The sequence below is a fragment of the Patiria miniata genome, unplaced genomic scaffold (genome assembly GCF_015706575.1).
Source record: "Patiria miniata isolate m_02_andy unplaced genomic scaffold, ASM1570657v1 HiC_scaffold_6, whole genome shotgun sequence".
NCBI lineage: Eukaryota > Metazoa > Echinodermata > Asteroidea > Valvatida > Asterinidae > Patiria > Patiria miniata.
Window position 1 is genome coordinate 2,966,030 of NW_024037073.1, and position 17,321 is coordinate 2,983,350.

General features: G+C 38.0%; 1 protein-coding gene and 1 non-coding gene across 4 annotated transcripts; both read left to right on the forward strand.

The window, feature by feature from the left end:
- The first annotated feature begins 493 nt into the window (after positions 1-493).
- On the forward strand, positions 494-17,113 carry LOC119743143 (protein phosphatase 1 regulatory subunit 36-like). Of its 3 annotated transcripts, XM_038219507.1 has the most exons (18): positions 494-663; positions 864-931; positions 1,691-1,717; positions 3,534-3,620; positions 4,598-4,725; positions 5,357-5,423; positions 5,978-6,076; positions 6,720-6,860; positions 7,839-7,881; positions 8,107-8,189; positions 8,958-9,107; positions 9,569-9,598; positions 9,932-10,021; positions 12,147-12,206; positions 12,735-12,839; positions 13,897-13,925; positions 14,857-14,888; positions 15,833-15,892. In XM_038219507.1, exons 1-16 carry the CDS (start codon positions 634-636, stop codon positions 13,913-13,915), a joined length of 1,227 nt encoding a protein of 408 aa, XP_038075435.1. In that variant the 5' UTR covers positions 494-633; the 3' UTR covers positions 13,916-13,925; positions 14,857-14,888; positions 15,833-15,892. The 3 variants fall into 3 exon arrangements, with proteins under 3 accessions (XP_038075435.1, XP_038075433.1, XP_038075434.1); XM_038219505.1 differs by lacking the exon at positions 13,897-13,925 and having other exon boundaries at positions 15,833-17,113; XM_038219506.1 differs by lacking the exons at positions 1,691-1,717; positions 13,897-13,925 and having other exon boundaries at positions 495-663; positions 15,833-17,113.
- On the forward strand, positions 981-1,053 carry Trnav-uac. The gene has a single exon. It is a non-coding gene; the product is annotated as a tRNA-Val (tRNA).
- Positions 17,114-17,321: the final 208 nt, after the last annotated feature.

The window sequence follows — 17,321 nt, forward strand, 5'->3', positions numbered from 1 at the left end:
TTCGGTCGATGTCTCATTCAAAAGTGAACAAATTTTGTATTGCTAGAAAAAAAAATACGGATTTCGAAAAGGCATCTATTTTCGTGATGAAAGTCGAAAATAGCACGGGAAGACGGCTTTGAAACTTTGGTGCCAAACATCACCATAAACATCATTCACCCATGATAAAAATAAACGATCGTCTTCACATAATTCGCCAGTTATCGTGTCAAGTCTGTCCTAAAACAAATAAATAATTTATTTAATTTTACGATTAAAACAAACAAGGAACAAGCAAAATTTCAACTCGTTTTATTATCAGCGCACTTCTGTGTTTTTGTTATCACTTTCAGCAAATTACGATCTCCTTCATTAAATATCATGCACCTCACCAAAAAAGTCCATGCACCCACAGACCTTAGACACACGCCACAGACATACCGTAAATGTGGTTTGCCGCCCTCTGTTGAACTTGAAAGACATACGTTTCCAAGTGATTTCACTGGTACTTCCACATTGCGTGTAAAACGAATTGATGCGGTGACGTCTACCAGTGTTAAAAAAGCTATCGCGGAACGAAAATACGGAGAAACGAAAACTTCGATTTTCTTAAGTTGATTTTTGTCATTTTGCAGGATGCTAAGAGATTAAAAAATGGCCAAAACGGTGACTCTACCAGAGGAGGTGTGTTGCTCTTTAATTTTGCATTATAATATTGAATAATTGACAAAGATAATAGCCCTTGTCGTTGAGCTTTCCTGCCGCGCCGGTTATGCCAGCGGCTGCGAGATTATTTCGATACTCATTTCTGAACTTCAAATAAAACTTAAAAGCTTTTGCACCGTTTCAAATTTCTAAAAATAAAATTGTGTTTCATTTTGAAGGTTATTATGCCAAGTTCTGGGAAGTGGTACTGGAAAGAAGACACTAATACGTTGGAATTTCAGGCAAGGTTGGTGCTCACAATTTATATTGATAAGAATCTGTTTGGAAAGCGAATGGGTTTCGTAGTGTAGTGGTTATCACGTCTGCTTTACACGCAGAAGGTCCCCGGTTCGAACCCGGGCGAAGCCAATTGTTTTATCACTTTATATTTTCTTTATTTTGGGTCAGTTTGATCACTTTTAATTACATCCAGTGAAAAAGAAAGTGTTAAATATTTTTCTTCATCTTTCACCAACCTACATTATGCAGTAAACTGTTTTTGAACAAACAGGATTGTTTTTTCTGGTAGGCTAGGGGTAGCCTAGGTTTTTGTTGGTCCGTTGGTTTTTTTTCCCCAGGATATATATAGGCCCTAGTTTTGCTCTTGTCCTTTTTTCTTCAACTTCATGATAAAGTCAAAGGCTTTACTTGTTTCTTTAATTTAAATCATATTAATTTTTAGAAAATGTATAAACCAATTACAGCAAACAAATTACAGCATACTTTTTTTTCAATTAAATATATTTTTAAATTTCAACCCCATGTCATTTTCTTCATAGATTATTCTCGTCAAAGCATTGGGTGTCACATTTTCCAAAAATGTTCCCATTCACAGTTGCTGCTATCTCAAAAATATTTGAGCTCCAATCATTTGACTAAAAAAACAAATTATTTGAAGATTTGGACATATGTTGGTTTCTTGACAGACAAAAGTTTTACATGCACAATTCATCAATGGTAAAATAATTCATTTGTTGTTGATTTCTTCTTGAATGCATCTTGGTAGTTGTCGAACGCCACTGTTTATGAACAGGTGAAGAGTGTTAAGATTTCTTTTCGCATTGTTTCAAGTGTTATTAATATTTTTCACATTCACTTGTATGTCTAAGAGCACAGCATCCTTTCATATGCCTGGCCAAGAAATCAGGGAAAACCTTGAAAATGAGTTTCCATTTTTCCAGTCAGGGAAAACTCGGGGAGTTTGGGGATAGAAAAATTGAAAAATCAGGGGAAACTCAGGGAATTTGACAGTGGTCCCGGAAGAAAAAGGGTTTGCCAATTTGTGCCAGTTTTCGTCTTGTGCCATTTGTCCAAGTGGTATCCATTGACTGACTGGCTATCGTGGCTTTTTAGTGCTTAGGCCGAATAAATAAACAAACATGTTTCTCGTCCGGGTTTTAAAAAAAAAAAAGAAGGAAGCGGGGCTTTTCATTTTTTATTTTTTATTTGTTTCAAGATGGCCGCCATTTAAAGATTTCCTGCAATTGTTGGTGTTTCCACTGTTCAAAGACACTTTTAAAATGAAAGATAAGTTGGACAAGAGAACTGAACATATTTACAGTGTCATTTAGACTTGTATTGGTCAACATGTTATTTTCTGATGAATTTGTGGACTTTTTCGGTGTTTTTTTTACTGCATTTTTCAAAAATAAAAAATAATAAAAAAATCCAGGCGGCCTCCAAAAAGGAAGTGGGCAGGGACGAGAAACGTTGTTTTTTTTACTTCGCCTTATGCAGTGTGAATATATGTACATGTATATTCTTTCCTACAACCACCTCTTGACTTCCCAGCCAATTTGCAAAAGTGAAAGTATTTCTCTGGGAATTTCGGAAATTTCTCAGGGAAAAAGGGAAATATCGGGGAATATTTTTTTTCATTTAAGCAGGTGCTAGGAACTTTGTAGCATGATAATGATTGCATAAAGAATTTGCTCAAAAAGATTTATGCTCCTTTATTTTTCTGAAATCCGTATTCACTTTCATTTTGCCTTTCTTTTTCCCTCCGTTTTTTTTGGGGGGGGGGGTGGGTTGGAAGTGGGTCATTGAGGGTATAGGGGTTTCCTAAAATTTTGATCCGCAAATTAGAAAGTATTAGCTGGGGTGGATTGTGGATGTTAGTCTGCTTGCTTTTTTGGTCCTCCTGTTTTGTTTTACTTAGATTCAAACCCATTGGTCTGTTGAATAACAAAGTATGATATATTTCAAGTTGGTTTTCACCTAAAAAAGCTGGATTGATAAATTAGTTATGAAGTTTGAGTAGTGTTAAATTGTCTACACCTCCATTCATAAATAACACATATATGCAGCGTATACAGTATATATGCATCATCTTATAAAAAAAAGGCTTGAAATTAATACAAGTACCGGTACTAAAATACCAACAAGTCTTTTCAAAGAAAAAATTGACAAACATTTTCAGTCTGTAAAAGCTTGCCAAAAAATGACATTTCAGTTGTTATTTTGTTAAGCCATTTTGAAATGGGGCTATTTATATTACTTTCAAGTCTTTTTTCCCAAATCATTTTTTTAAAAATTTTCAACCCATCATTGTTGTCTGTTCATCACCTCACATTCCACACAATTCATTCAACCACTCCAACTTCATCGATCTGTACATTCACCGAAACTTTGTAATTGTCTGTGATACAACAGTGTGCATAATGAACAACATAAATGTGTGTACATCCTCACTTTCGAACATTCAGAACCTGTCAATGAATATTTAGAACACTTTATTTCAGGACAGTCTTTCATTGTTTTTTATTAACCGCAATTGTTCAATTTTTTTTTTTTTTTTTTACTTATCTCGTTGTATTGTTGACATTTATGAATGTTTTTATACTTTAAAGCACCAACCTTGCAATCGATCCCAAAGATAAGAAAGGTCATCGGAAGAAGAACATCACCTTCAATGACCATCCTGGGAAAAAAGACAGGTAAAATGTCCTATTCCATTTTACGTCGTTACCCATCTTAAAAACTTCCACTTTCAGGGTATGTGAATGAAATATTGTTTTTGGGAAAAGAAACGCTGCATTTCAAAATCTTTGGTTTTATTTTGTGTTACTTCCTTGAGAATTCTTCACTGCTGTGAAAATATTGAATACATCAGTTAATTTGAGCTGGTGAAAATAAAGTTAAAAAAACTATTTGAAGTTTATACATCCATGCTGTTCTGAAAGAATAATGCAGGAAAAACTATTTTTCAATTTTAAAGGCACTTATTACACTCATTACCTTATTTAGTAAAGTCTATCATGAGCCAATATGGCCCATCAGGCCGGCATTTATTCTGGTTTCCTTGGTACAAATCGACATAGAATATTTCTATATATTCCCCCCTGGATGGGATGCCAGTCCATGGCAGGTTACTCCCCAGCTAATGTCAGTACCCATTTATACTTGGGCAAGTGTGGGTGAAGTGGCTTGCCCAAGGACACAACATATGACCAGTGACTAGATTTGAACCCATGACCCTCTGATCATGAGTCACGAACGCTAACAAAGACACCATTTTACAACTCTGTTGATCTTCCAAAATTATTGCTTTCAATTTTATACTAATACTCTATATATAAGCAAAACAGTATGCTCCTTTTACTCAAACTTGTCAATTTGTTTAATCAGTTACCAAACATGGACAAACAGATAGATTTGAAAGATCATTACATCTGATGCTTACAAAATGAGCCTTTCCATTTGAATATTATTTTTCAGAGTGCTACATCCAAAAAGTACATAATTTTTAATGTAATTAAAAGCACAGAGAATAAAACCAAGTCCCAAAGTCCAAACAAAAAGCAAATATGTAACCACATCTCCTTGTCAGTTTTGTTTCCTTATTTTACCTGACGTTTTTTAATTTGATCTTTCCCTCTCCCTTATACACCAATGCTGTTGTTGACACTTGCAGGGCACCATCTGGACGCTATGATGTAGATAGGGGCCAAGGCAAGGGACCAGCCAGGCAAGGGCTGACCTCCAAGTCTGCTAGGTCAAAAGCCACCAAGGAAACGACGGTCACTCTACAAAGAGTCAAATGTAATTCATTTGTTGTTATAACAAAGTAATTTAGATGTTCAGTATTCTATATGTTAGTTACTCTCAATATGCTTGTCATAATGTTCAAATGCTAACTGGAGGAGTTTTAATGAAGTCCTCACAAGAGTCTTCACAAGTCCTCATAAGTCTTCACAAGAGTCCTCACAAGTCCCCACAAGTCCTCTCAAGCCCTCATAAGTCCTCACAAGAGTCCTCACAAGTCCTCATAAGTCCTCACAAGTCCTCACAAATCCTCACAAGAATCCTCACAAGAGTCCTCACAAGTCCTCACAAGTCCTCATAAGTCCTCACAAGAGTCCACACAAGTCCTCTCAAGTCCTAACTAGTCCTCATAAGTCCTCACAAGAGTCATCACAAGTCCTCAAAAATCCTCACAAGAGTCCTCACAAGTCCTCATAAGAGTCCTCACAAGTCCTCACAACTCCATCACAAGTCCTGTCTGCCTATTCCAAGTGGTAATGAACCACATTTTGCTTTGGGATTCTCAAATATGTAGGATCAGCTCATTTCTAATCAATGGAGTAGAACAAGATTGTGAACCATCTGTAAACCATTGCATCAATTGAAGTTTAGTAGTTGTTTATTTTTGTAAATCCCATTGTTCTTTCAGCTGTTGTCCTGTCTTCACTGATTGAAGTCAACATTCAGACCCATTCCTTTGAGATGTGCCTGTTTGAGTAAGTTAAATGAAATGTTAAAATATCTTGAAATGAAATATACCTGTGGGACTGAAAGATAAAAATAAACGCTTGCTTCATGGCCAGTGTGAAACAAAGTTGGTTCTTAAGTTATGTCTAATTTGATCATCTGGTAGAATCAAAATTATTTTCTGAACTAATCTGTTTGTGATAATTTATGGTTCCAATTTTCTGATGCTCACGTTTTTGAGGAGTCCTTGTTAGCTATTCAACACTGTCGCCAGCTCTGGGCATTGGGGTTGGGGGGGGGGGGCGGCACAGTGCAAACTAGCGAAGCACACCACAAGAAAAAACACACTTATACATAGATTTTATGCTTATGGTTCTTGCCGATAGGGGGACCAGTTGCTTGTCGGGGGGGGGGGGGGGTGTCACCCTTGGCCCCTCTTGGCAACGAACCTGTATCTATTCCAATAAACTTTGTTGTATATGTTACTTAGTATCCAGTGCTGTTAGATTTACCATTCGAATTAACAGTTCAAAATATTAAATATTTAAAAACAAAAGTTTAAATTTGTGTTTCCTGTTTGTAGATTAAACCAGTTTGATGAATTCCTGTTGGGTCTGCTCAACTACTTCTCGTCATTTTTTGAGCAAATCGTCTTGGAAAGTAAGCCAAAGACAATGACAACGTAAGTTCCAATGGATTATCTTTAGGATTATGAATGTTGTTTCATTTTGTCTTGTTTCTTACGACCACACTCATTACGGACAACTGCTGTTGTAGTGGCTAATTCAAGAAAAAGACTTAAGACATTTCCTTGTGTTTATGAATAAGGGCAGTATGTTCCCAGATAGTTGAATTTGATGAAATATAAAATGTGAATATGTATCAAATGTAAAGATGCACAAAAGGTGGTTACAAAACTGTACAGAAATGTGACCAATTGAAGTTTTTTTCTATGAAACTCAGTATTTGATCGTCCTAATAATAAAGGTTAAATCCAGTGTCTTTAGATATACCCGTAGATCTACGGGCAGTGAAATGTTTTTTTACAGCGCGGTGAGGGAAATTTAACTTTTTTAGTAAAAAGTGAGGGAAAATATTTCCCTTGCTAGTTATATCCTTGGATATCCTGCAGTAAGTTTATAAAGTTATCTAATAACATCAGTTAGAATGAAAGTGAGGTACAATGTACAATTCTCGCTACTGCTACTGCTATAAATCACAAAATGCATGCATGCTTCAACTTTCAAAATAGTTTCTGGTTTTGTTCTACTGATGAGCCCATATTTATTATTCTATTTCCCTTTTGAATCTCTGATTGGCTGTAGCGAACCCAGTCAAGCTGAGAAGAAAGCCATGGCAGAGATCAAGGCTTACATGGAGGCGGCGCAGCGCAAACTGGCCAAGAGCTACTGTGTGTTGATCCTCGGTCTGGGGCTGCCTGAACATCATCACATGGGATGTGGCAGGTTAGTTGAAGGAGAACTCAATGCCCTATCCAAGGCCACTGATGATCCTTTGATTCCTTTGAGATGTGAAATGGTAGATTTTGTTTGAATTGGTGACGTTGTAGTGGTGACCTTTTATACGTCTAGTCTTGCTACCCAATGCATTTCCTTTAGGATTTTTTGAGAGAGACTAGGGCATCCTTTTTCTATTTCTGTGGTTCTCGTTTCCGACCGACCCTATTTTGGGATCCCAACCGAAGTTTAAAAAAACCCAAATTTTATTACCGCCGGCCCTGTCTTGAACCCCGCTAACAATTTTTAAAAACAAATTAAGGCAATCAGGCCTTGTGCTATTCGAAAAGCAATGGAAAATAATACCAGATAGTTTTTACTCAAAGTATGGCGTATATAGCAACCAGTTGAATCCAAGACGACGCGGGGGTGCTGCCTCTCGTCATATCTGGGATATATAGTTAACCTTTACTGATGGTATGTCTTGGTTGCCACTACAGCCAAAACGTCATAAAGTTGCATGGTACAGATGAATGTAAGTCACCTACATCTTTCCAGAGATGGCCTTATTATTTTGTCAGTGATGTCAATTAGTGATAAAGTCGTTGCAATAAACAAAACTAAGGACAATACACACTTGGCATCATTTAATTTAGCCATTGCATCTAAATGGGTGCAAATGCAATATTTGTCCTCTTCAGAATATTATGTTTTGCCGACCGACCGACCCACTTCAGGGACAAAAATATGAAAACCGTAGAAAATAAAAGGGACGCCCTTAATTAGCACAGTGGACAAAGACTGACCCTTTTCAGTAGAAACATGCTTTCCTAGTTCAGTTAAGTCCTTTTTTTCTTATTAGAATTTGAGACAGTTTAGAATCTTTTATTAAGTTGAAAAGAAGTTCCATTTGGTATGTTTTATTTGTAACAATTATCGTTTTGTTATGTTCAATGAAACCTTTTTTTTTAAACAAATTTCTCCTAGTGACAGGGTATCATCAACATATAAAGACAGAGAACTATATGAGGTAAATATGTTTATGTTAAATGGCAACACTAATTACTTAGATAGTTAATATGATTAATTTCAGTTAAGGGATCAAAGTGGAGGAGAGAAAGAGGAAGTTCACTAATTTAAAAAATGTTTTCATAGTTTTTCATTGTAATATTTTTACAAGAGAGTCATATCATTGTTTACTTGACTTTAAGCCTACATTTGACTAAACTGAGCAATGTTCATAATATCTCCATAGACGTTGTACAGATTCTGTGTGCATTTGGTGTGGATTGTGTTCCGTCGTAAGGAGTATGAACTCATCAACAAGGAAATGGGAAGGTGAGAAAGTACCCGTTTCTATCGTGATGATCCGATATTTGCTGGACCCGAGGGCCCAACCTCTCATCCTCAAACTGACTGAGTCATTTGGGACTGGTGGGAAGCTCAGACTTTGCTAAGTGGTGCTATTGTAAAATTTAAACGATTTGATTTTTAAATATTTATAAGAACCATGACATCACCCTAGACAAATCTGCGATGGCCCTATGGGCTCCGTGCACAAGTACCCCTTCAACGGCCAGAGAAGGAGAGTTGGGGGAGACCTACACTGGTTTCCGATTCATCCACTGCGTATTTCGAATGATCCAAACTTATTGGGGGTAATTAGTCTGGGAGACCATCGCAAGTTAAATTTGAACGTATTCGTGCACCGATGAAGCCTGACGCTCACGCGAAGACACTGTGGCTAATAGCTTTTACACATTCAGGAAGTCGTGGCGTACTTCACATGTGAACCAGTACAGTACGCTCACGCGCGCTGTGTGTCCCGTCCACGGAACTCTCCAAAGTGGTAAAAACGCACCCTCTTTTGTTGGCGCACGGAGCCCATAGCCAAACATATTTCTTAAGACATACTCCTATTTCCCCTATCTGCCCCTCTATCATAACAGCGCTCTCATTCGCTAGAAAATATGGCCTCTTTGGAAAAGAGACTAAACACTTGATGTGATTGCATGCATTGTTGCATTCTGCAAATCTTACATTAGAAATGTGTCTCTTAATTACCAGCCAAACCTGACATAATTTCACTTCCACTCTTGTTCGCAGGATGCTTCGGTCTGACGTGTTTAACCCCGCCCTCCGGATTAAGAACATCCCTGAGGACGAGGAGGATGATGTGAAGGGTCAGGAGGCGATAGACGCAGACCATCTCAACAAGAAGCTGCTCTCACCGGCCGAATATAGAAGGAAGAAACCGTAGGTTCATCATGATTTCTATTCATCGCTCTTTTGTATCATGAATTGTTTGTTGGCATGAGGGAGATGTATATTCCATATTTGGTTCCTCCCTTCACTTTCATAATTTTATAAGCAATGTGTACTCAGTGTTGTTCAAGAGCTTACATGAAAAACTAACAAGCGTACTCGGGTGGGACTCGAACCAGACTAACTTTGGTCCAAAGAATGCTCCAGTGTGAGTAGTAAGCAGGAGGTCATGAAATTGAGTCCCACCTAGGAATTATTTCTCGCACAATTTCAGGCAGCACTGAGTATACAATGCTTATGAAATAACATCAGTAAAGGGCAAAACCCTATATTGTTACATTCAAAATTGCCTTTGCAGTATTAGTAAAAAGTGGTCCCATAACCGTCTTTGCCATGTACGTGGTTCCAACTTAACAAACTTATATATTTTTTGTTTTCTTGTTTTGTTTCAGTAAACGGCCAGCGATCACACAAATCATTAAGTAAGTGTATTTTAGCATTGAAAAGTAATTCTTCTTGAGGCTTTTTCATTAATTATAAAGATTAATGATATTGTTTAGTATGAAGAAAATGTTAACTTTGAATTACTTTCAAAAGCAAATTTCAAATTACTTTCAAAAGCAACATTTGTTTCACAACGGCTTTATAATTGACCATAAACCTTTTTTGTGTTCTCTAAAGACAGTGTTGATGGATCATTAATTATACATTAAGAAAAAATATCAGTCATAGTCCAACCAACAATCAACAATATTAACTTCACTCAAAACTGGCATAACTGATTGCAATTCAAGTCTTGTTTTCGTCTATTTCAGCCAGCGTTCGCCAGTCCTGGTCTCGTTACTGCCCACACCGAAGGAGGAGCATGACTACTTGTTTGAACGGATGACACTGGATTCAACAGGGTAAGAATGGAAAACTGCAGAAAGTATAGTTATCACCGAAAGCACTTTTTTCTTTGATCTTTTTTCACATTAATTTTGAGGTAAAACCCAATGAAAAGTAACATGACATGTTTAAATATTTGACACAATTTAAAAAAAAGGCTCATCAGAAACAGTTGTACAGGCTGGTGCAAAGAGAAGGAAACCCCACTTTTGACAGCAATTTTCACCTACTTGTTGAGGGTATTTCAAAACTTCAATTTAATGGTATTAAAATATTGATCTTTTAACATAAGTGATGAAAAAAATGATTGCAAATGCATATTTTGTCTCTGAGATATAGGTAGTTTAAAAATTTCATGCGCCAAACCTGTTTGTCTACGGATGGCTTTATTCCATCCGCTTGACTGAGCTCTGGAGCTGATTTGAAGAAAAAAAACATTTCACTAGATTTACACTTGGTCAACAGCAATTTTGGTGACTTGTATTCAAATTAGCGTAATAACACTGTTCTTGCGATTTATTAAAAGAGTTTTTCACCACGTATACCGTAATTTCCTGCGGATAAGACGCGTCTTATCTGACTTTCTAGACCACAAAAACATCGCTGCGCCTTATCTACAGGTGCGCCTTATCTGGTGTCGCTTGAGTTCAAAGTGACGGTCTTTGTGTGAAGAATTCTTTCAATGCCGCAATCAATAATGCGGTCAACCAAGGCTCAACTCTCCAGACATTGTGACCGTATTTTCATTCCAACAATGCCGCGATGTGTTGATCCCCCATGATCGTGCTTTCATTCCAACAATGCCGCAATGCGTTGATCCCCCTTAGTGATCGTGCTTTCGTTCCAACAATGCCGTCATACAAACGTTTTTCTTTGTGGCCGTTTTTTCATTCCGAAAATGCTGCAATCAGAATTACTTAAACGTTTGGAAATCGCATTCACTCAAGTTCTATTGTGTGAACGTTGAGGGTGTTTATTGTACAGTTTATTGTACAGGATATACATACACCGCGTTCCCACTTGAATTGGAAAAAGGTGGATCAAGATCCGGCATTTTGGTGTGATCGTTATCTTACCGCAACGAAACCGCAAGTCACGTTCCCACTTATGCTTGATCCACCTTACGGAAATGTTGGGTCCGAAAGGTCACTGAGTTCGGAATTACGCGCGCTCTGTGGGAGTGCCATTGTTGCATGGTTGCATGCTAGGCCAGGATGGGTCAGTTTTCAAACAGCACTATCAGAATTTACAGACAAAAATTACGCGAATTCACCAACATAAATCACGGATCCGTAGAGGATCCGTGCGTGCATAAATTAACAGGTGAAATCCAACAGAGCCGCTCATTGTGTGACATCACGGCAGAAACCAATGCATCGATAAGGGATTCCCTGGTTCTGAAGCTTCTCATTGGTTAGAAACGGTCACATGATGTACTACGACATCATTTTCCAATTTTCTATAATCAATTCTTCAGATTTGTCACCTCCGTACGTACCGCGTTATCGGCACTATTCTAATCGCATACTCGTAAGCTTTTCCATGATTCTGTGCCAAAGTGAAGTCTTTTGGTGAGTGCGGACTCAGAGTCATTTATGGATGGAAAAATAAGTAAAATTTCAGGCCAAGGAAGGCCAGGATCGGAAACCGCAAGCAAGCATGCACAGCGCGCGTTGGCTGAATGGATGAAGGTCGGTATCAATTTACATTGGTCTTTTCTTCATGGCTCTACATGTGACCAGCCAATGTGGTTACGGTTTAATTCATCCTCCGAATAGTGTGATCGTTCTTAGGCAACACAATGGCCCCTTTGTGGCGATGTACCGACACCGGGTGACGCCTGGTGTTCTTCTGTGTGCGGTCAAACATGCGTCTTATGCGGCGGTGCGCCTTATCTGTTGGCGTTTGAATTTTTTTGGGGTGATTTTAGGGACCTGCGCCTTATCCGCCGCGCGCCTTATCCGCAGGAAATTACGGTAGTTGAAGAGCTATACTTCACTACATTATAAAGAAACAGTTCAAATAAGTTAAGTAAATAGGTTAAATTCCCGTCAAAAGTGGGATTCCTTCTTTTTGCACCACCCTGTAGAACAACAATTTTCATTTAAAGTTATTTCCAAAGTGTATTTTTTTTTTTTTCAGGAGCAACGCAAACGCTTCACAGGGAGATGAAGGTGGCCCGAAGATCAAGTTAAACCACAAGTGAGTTAGGCAATAGACTTTTTTTTATCAAGAATTGTTTTTAGCTCCAACAATTCAGTAAACAATTTGTTTAACCCCTCCTCACCGGCTGACAGCTATAGCCGCGCTCCGGTATCCCGTGGGTATGCCGTTGTATACCGTATGTGGGCAGATGCTACTACGCAGAGGCTACTGTGCAGTAATGCCTATAAGCTTGTGCAGTGAGGCTCGAAAACCCGGCGACAAGGGGTTAATAAACCCATAAAAAAAACTTTTTACAGACTTATCTGGCGACAAAAATTAAAAACCATTCCGGATGTGGTACCATATTCATGCAGTGCTCATGTGGATGTGTTTGATTTTGTTTGAACAACTTGCAAAATTTCATGCTCCGTTTAAGAGCATGGCTTCTAATTGTGTCTGAATTAGTCTATGTCAAGTATTTTCTGCATATCACGTAGTAATTTTTTTTACAATGGCATTCCATTATATTTGTAAATAGTATCAGTACCAAAAATGTGTATTTTTTTCTTTTGTCTTGGTTTTTAGAGTTGGAATCATCGGCGAGCCTCTCAACCAATTCAACCCGATGACCCTGGCACCTCTGGGCTCTGAGCAGGATGAAGAGAACGATGACGACCAAGGAAAAACCAAGTAAGAACACAAAGCCAAATACAATACCTTAGGGAGTTTGTCAAAAACACGGGTTCATCTCTGGCCTCTGGCTCCATAAAGCTCAACAACTTTCTAATAAATTCGCATTTACCTCATGTGTCAGCTTTTCTTGCAAGCTTTTTCCTTGACAAGCTAATTTTAGAAGAACTTAGGGCAGAGATAAGGCCTTTGTACACTATGGTCTCACCTACCAGTATTGCAATCTACACGGATCCAGTAAGAGTGAAACCGGGTCCCATTGAGCATGGGTATCTGTATCATATAGTCGGCAAAGCATCCCAGGGGAAACATTACACCAACTTAGAGAAGACAATGAGAAAAAATTACAGTTTTAGAGGTGGGAGAAAAAGCCCAGAAGATATGCTGGGAAAAACCCAAGGAATCGGGTAGGGACTGAAAACCCAATCCACATATTGGCCCAGGTGGGATTCGAACCTGGGTCACAGCTGTGAAAGGCGAGGAAAGTACAGCCGAACTGACTCCCCATAGCCAAGGCATGTTCACACATTCTCCTGGATGTTCATTGGTCCGATGTAGATTTTGGATTTTCTACCCGGGTAGAGCCACTCAACCCTTGTCCTAACCAGAGTTGGATTTTACCCGTGTAAAGTGCCGGACCTGTAAGCCGTGTCAGATTCTTGCTAGTGTGAAAGGGGTTCATGAAATCTCTGTGCTCAACCCAGGTCCAACACAGACATATTGGATAGTGTGAAAGGCTCTATGAAGATAGCCTCCAACACTCTGTCACTTTTTACAAGTTGCATCCAATTTTCTAAGCATTTGAATGTGACTGGTGTTTTAGTGACATAAGCAGTTGGTATCACAAATGTCACCCATTATTGTAAACGAGGCTTCGCCTTGCTCACAACGCGAGGGACACCTGTCGCATGCTTCCGATCGACTGTAGCAGCCTAATTTGCATGAGCAACCATGAGCAACTGGTTAACACACACACGCACACTTTGCGCTTTTAGTGTAGCAGCGATGTTATTTGTTTTTTGTACATTCAATGTCTTTTTATTTTTTTTATGAATAGTGAAACCAGTAATCCTTAATTTGGACCAAGTAAGAATACTTTAGAGCAGACACATTGAAGTGATTGTTTTGTTATTGAAAACACTTTCAGGTTTTATATTTATTCACTGCACTGGTTCCATTTGGTGGTTTCAGGAAAGGTTTCGGGGATGGTGGTATTTTTATAATTCTTACAATTAAACTAAAAGTCCAAATTTATCTACTGTAAGTTACTTTTTGCTGTGCTCAAGACAATAAAAAAACGGCCCTCTATTCAAATCTAAAGACAATTGAGTGAACTCCATGCGTACACCTCACATACGCATACAAACCAGCTACAGCCTCGTGGTGTGTCCCTTCCACTGTGGCTCTTGTAAGTGGTCGCAATTAAAGTGCCGTCTACTGCTCATGCCCGGAGTTCATGATTCAGCTTGGGAAGAAACTTGGAAGAAGTCTTCCTATCAAAAGAGTTGGTCACGAACTGCAAGCATAAGTGCAAGCATGTGTAGGTAGTCATGATGAGTTGAAATTAACGACAATGAATCCAAGAATAGGCGGTTCCACTTTGCTGTTTGGAAGTTGAACATTCACCCAGTTTCATTCATCAACTTCAATCTCATGGATTGTTTTTTTGTGTGATTTGCCGTGTTTGCATTTTCATCACCTTGCATAGAGTCAGTCATGATCACACACATTGTCCTGGGTTATGTTTCATTGAGTTGCTAAGCACACAAATCTATCAGGCAATAATTGAGTCACTGATAAAATTGCATTTGGGTTTTTCGGTATTTCTTTGAACTGGTTCTTTGTTACTTGTCATCTGCAAAACAACCGTTTTGTATGCTTAACACCTGTGTGAAATTGGCCAAGTCACTCTCTCAGCACCTCTCAGAGGGGAAATATCCCTGAATTTTTTGTTTTTTTTACTCAATTATTTGTGGTGTTGTTTCTTTCTCACTGTATGTCCATTTTCTTTTTACAGTTCACAATTTGGAACACCAAGCCCTGATCACGGTAAGACATGTCGTATGATTAAAACAACCATTTTAAACAACACTGTTAGTTTTATTGAGAAAACAAATTCACTATTGAAGACAAATCATCTAACTGGCAGACATATTTGTTATTGCGCATAAGTCGGCCTTCGGAGGTTTATATAAAATTAACAAAGGTTGCAAGTTACAAATATTTTTTGTTAGTCCCAGAGAGCCAGCCTTGCGTCCTCTTTGTACATTTCAAACTCGTTGACGTACTGATTGACTGACTCCCCGGCTCCCCGACTGACTCCCCGACTCCCCCACTCCCCGCCTGACTGTCACTTGTGAGCCGGGCTATATTAATGATAATAATAATAATCGAAATTTCTATAGCGCCGAATCTATTTAAAAAATGCTCCCTGGCATTTTACAATCGAACAATTTATATAAATAAAAGAATATAAATTACATTTTAAAAATGTGATTATTGAATATACTCAAAAATGGATAATTTAACACTATTGTAATTAAAAAGCCTGAACCATATAAAGACACCCCTGGACAGAACAGAAAACAATAACCCCCTCCCTGCTAGCTAGACCAAATCAAACAATTTATATAAATAAAACAGTAATATTAATTAAATTAAAATGTAAAATGCGATTATTTAAAACTCTAAAATGGAAAACTAAAAACTAAGTAAAACCCCATAGAAGCAATGAATGGGATACATTTAGCCCATCATGTAGACCAAATACATTAAAAGAATTCCAGTGAATGGGAATTCTGTATCAATGGATTAGAAATTGTGTGCACTGTGGGACCTTGGTTGAAATATATTCACAGTTCTCGATTCAAAGCATCTTTTTCGACCATCACTTAGCCTGTTCAAACTGAACGTGGTTATATTTCAGACATGGTGCACTTCACTCCCTCTCAGTCTAAAGTATTTCTTTAAATTTTTGTCTTTTCCCCTAACAGGAGGTTTGACTCGTCAGCATACAGACATGTCTCAAGCAACCACAGAGGTCTTCTCTGATGATGATGACGATGACATTGATATGTAGTTAAACTCTTACTTTCAGATCAGTATGGGTTATATTTTGGCAGAACTAGTCTTTTGGATGAGGTGTACTGTAGCAATTAGGGAGCAAGTCGATCTCCCCCCACGATCTGATTCCAAAAAAAGTCAACTAGTCCAACCATCTTTCATTCAAGCCAATTTTTTCAAAGTATGGTTAACAATATAGTTAAGCACCCGAACTCACTCCAATTTGATGCAAGGAAAACAAATTGCTGAATTAGTGAGAAAAAGATCCCAAGTTTTGATAAGGAGTAACACATACTGTATGGGCTCAATCAAAGTTTAAGTCAATCTGTCTAAAATTTCAAATGGAATTTTGAAATTCTTTGGCATTTCAAATTTATAGAAGGGAAAAAACTGCAAAAAAAAATACCAAGAAAAAAGAGCCCGAATATTTTTTTAGGAGTTTAATAAACTCATGTCAAGTGTGCTCCTTCAAAAGGCTAGACACTTTTGTTGTGGTTTAAACTGGTTGTAAAAAAAAAATGTGGGGAAACAATAACATTTTTGTATTGAGATGGTGGGGCAGTGGGTGCATCCAATGGGTGGTGTGTTACATTTTTGTGCCAGATTCCCCCCCCATACCCCTGCTGTGAAGAATGGACCAATCCATTAAGCCCCGCCCCATTGTGTTCTGACCAATCACAGCCGTGTTTAATGTCCGACAGGAGTGCACAAAAGTCTGGAACATGCAGTGTGGCATTGAAGAGATGTTTCCCTGTGTGCCTAGTGGGCTCAGCTTAATGGATCAGTCTATTGTGCTGGGGGGGGGGAGATTTCTTGAGAAATTATCATGCTGTTACAGCTCTGTTGACATGTCTAGCTTAGACATGATAAAAGTCATTCTATATATTTTGTGTCTTTCTGTTTCTTCACACACAATGGTGGACCACAAAGCAAAGTGTTCTGTAGCACTTGGAAAATTGAATACATTTTATGTGTAATTTGCTTGTACACTTGTGTAAATTATCATAACTAGCTGGGTTTGTATAGACTATCTATGGTTGTTAACAGCTAAGTCATTGATTTGTTTGTAAATCCACAAAATTTTTTTTTTATTTTTTCCAATTATACCATGATTTTATAATTATTGGTTGAAGACAGTTGAAGCAAATTTATTTGTACAAATGTATTTCATCAAAAATGTGTTTCTAATAAATCCGTCCTTTTTCGTATAAGTATTGCTTTATTCAAATGGTCTTGATTTACATTGCATGTCTGTTTCAAAACAAACAGTAAGTATCTTGCATTTTCTTTTTTGCTTTTTATTTTATTCACACTGTGCACTTTTGTCATGTAATTGTGACTGTTTTATTAGGATATTAATTTTAAAAAATGCACGTACCAAATTTCTAGACATTTTTCAAACTTTTTCTTGCTAAATCC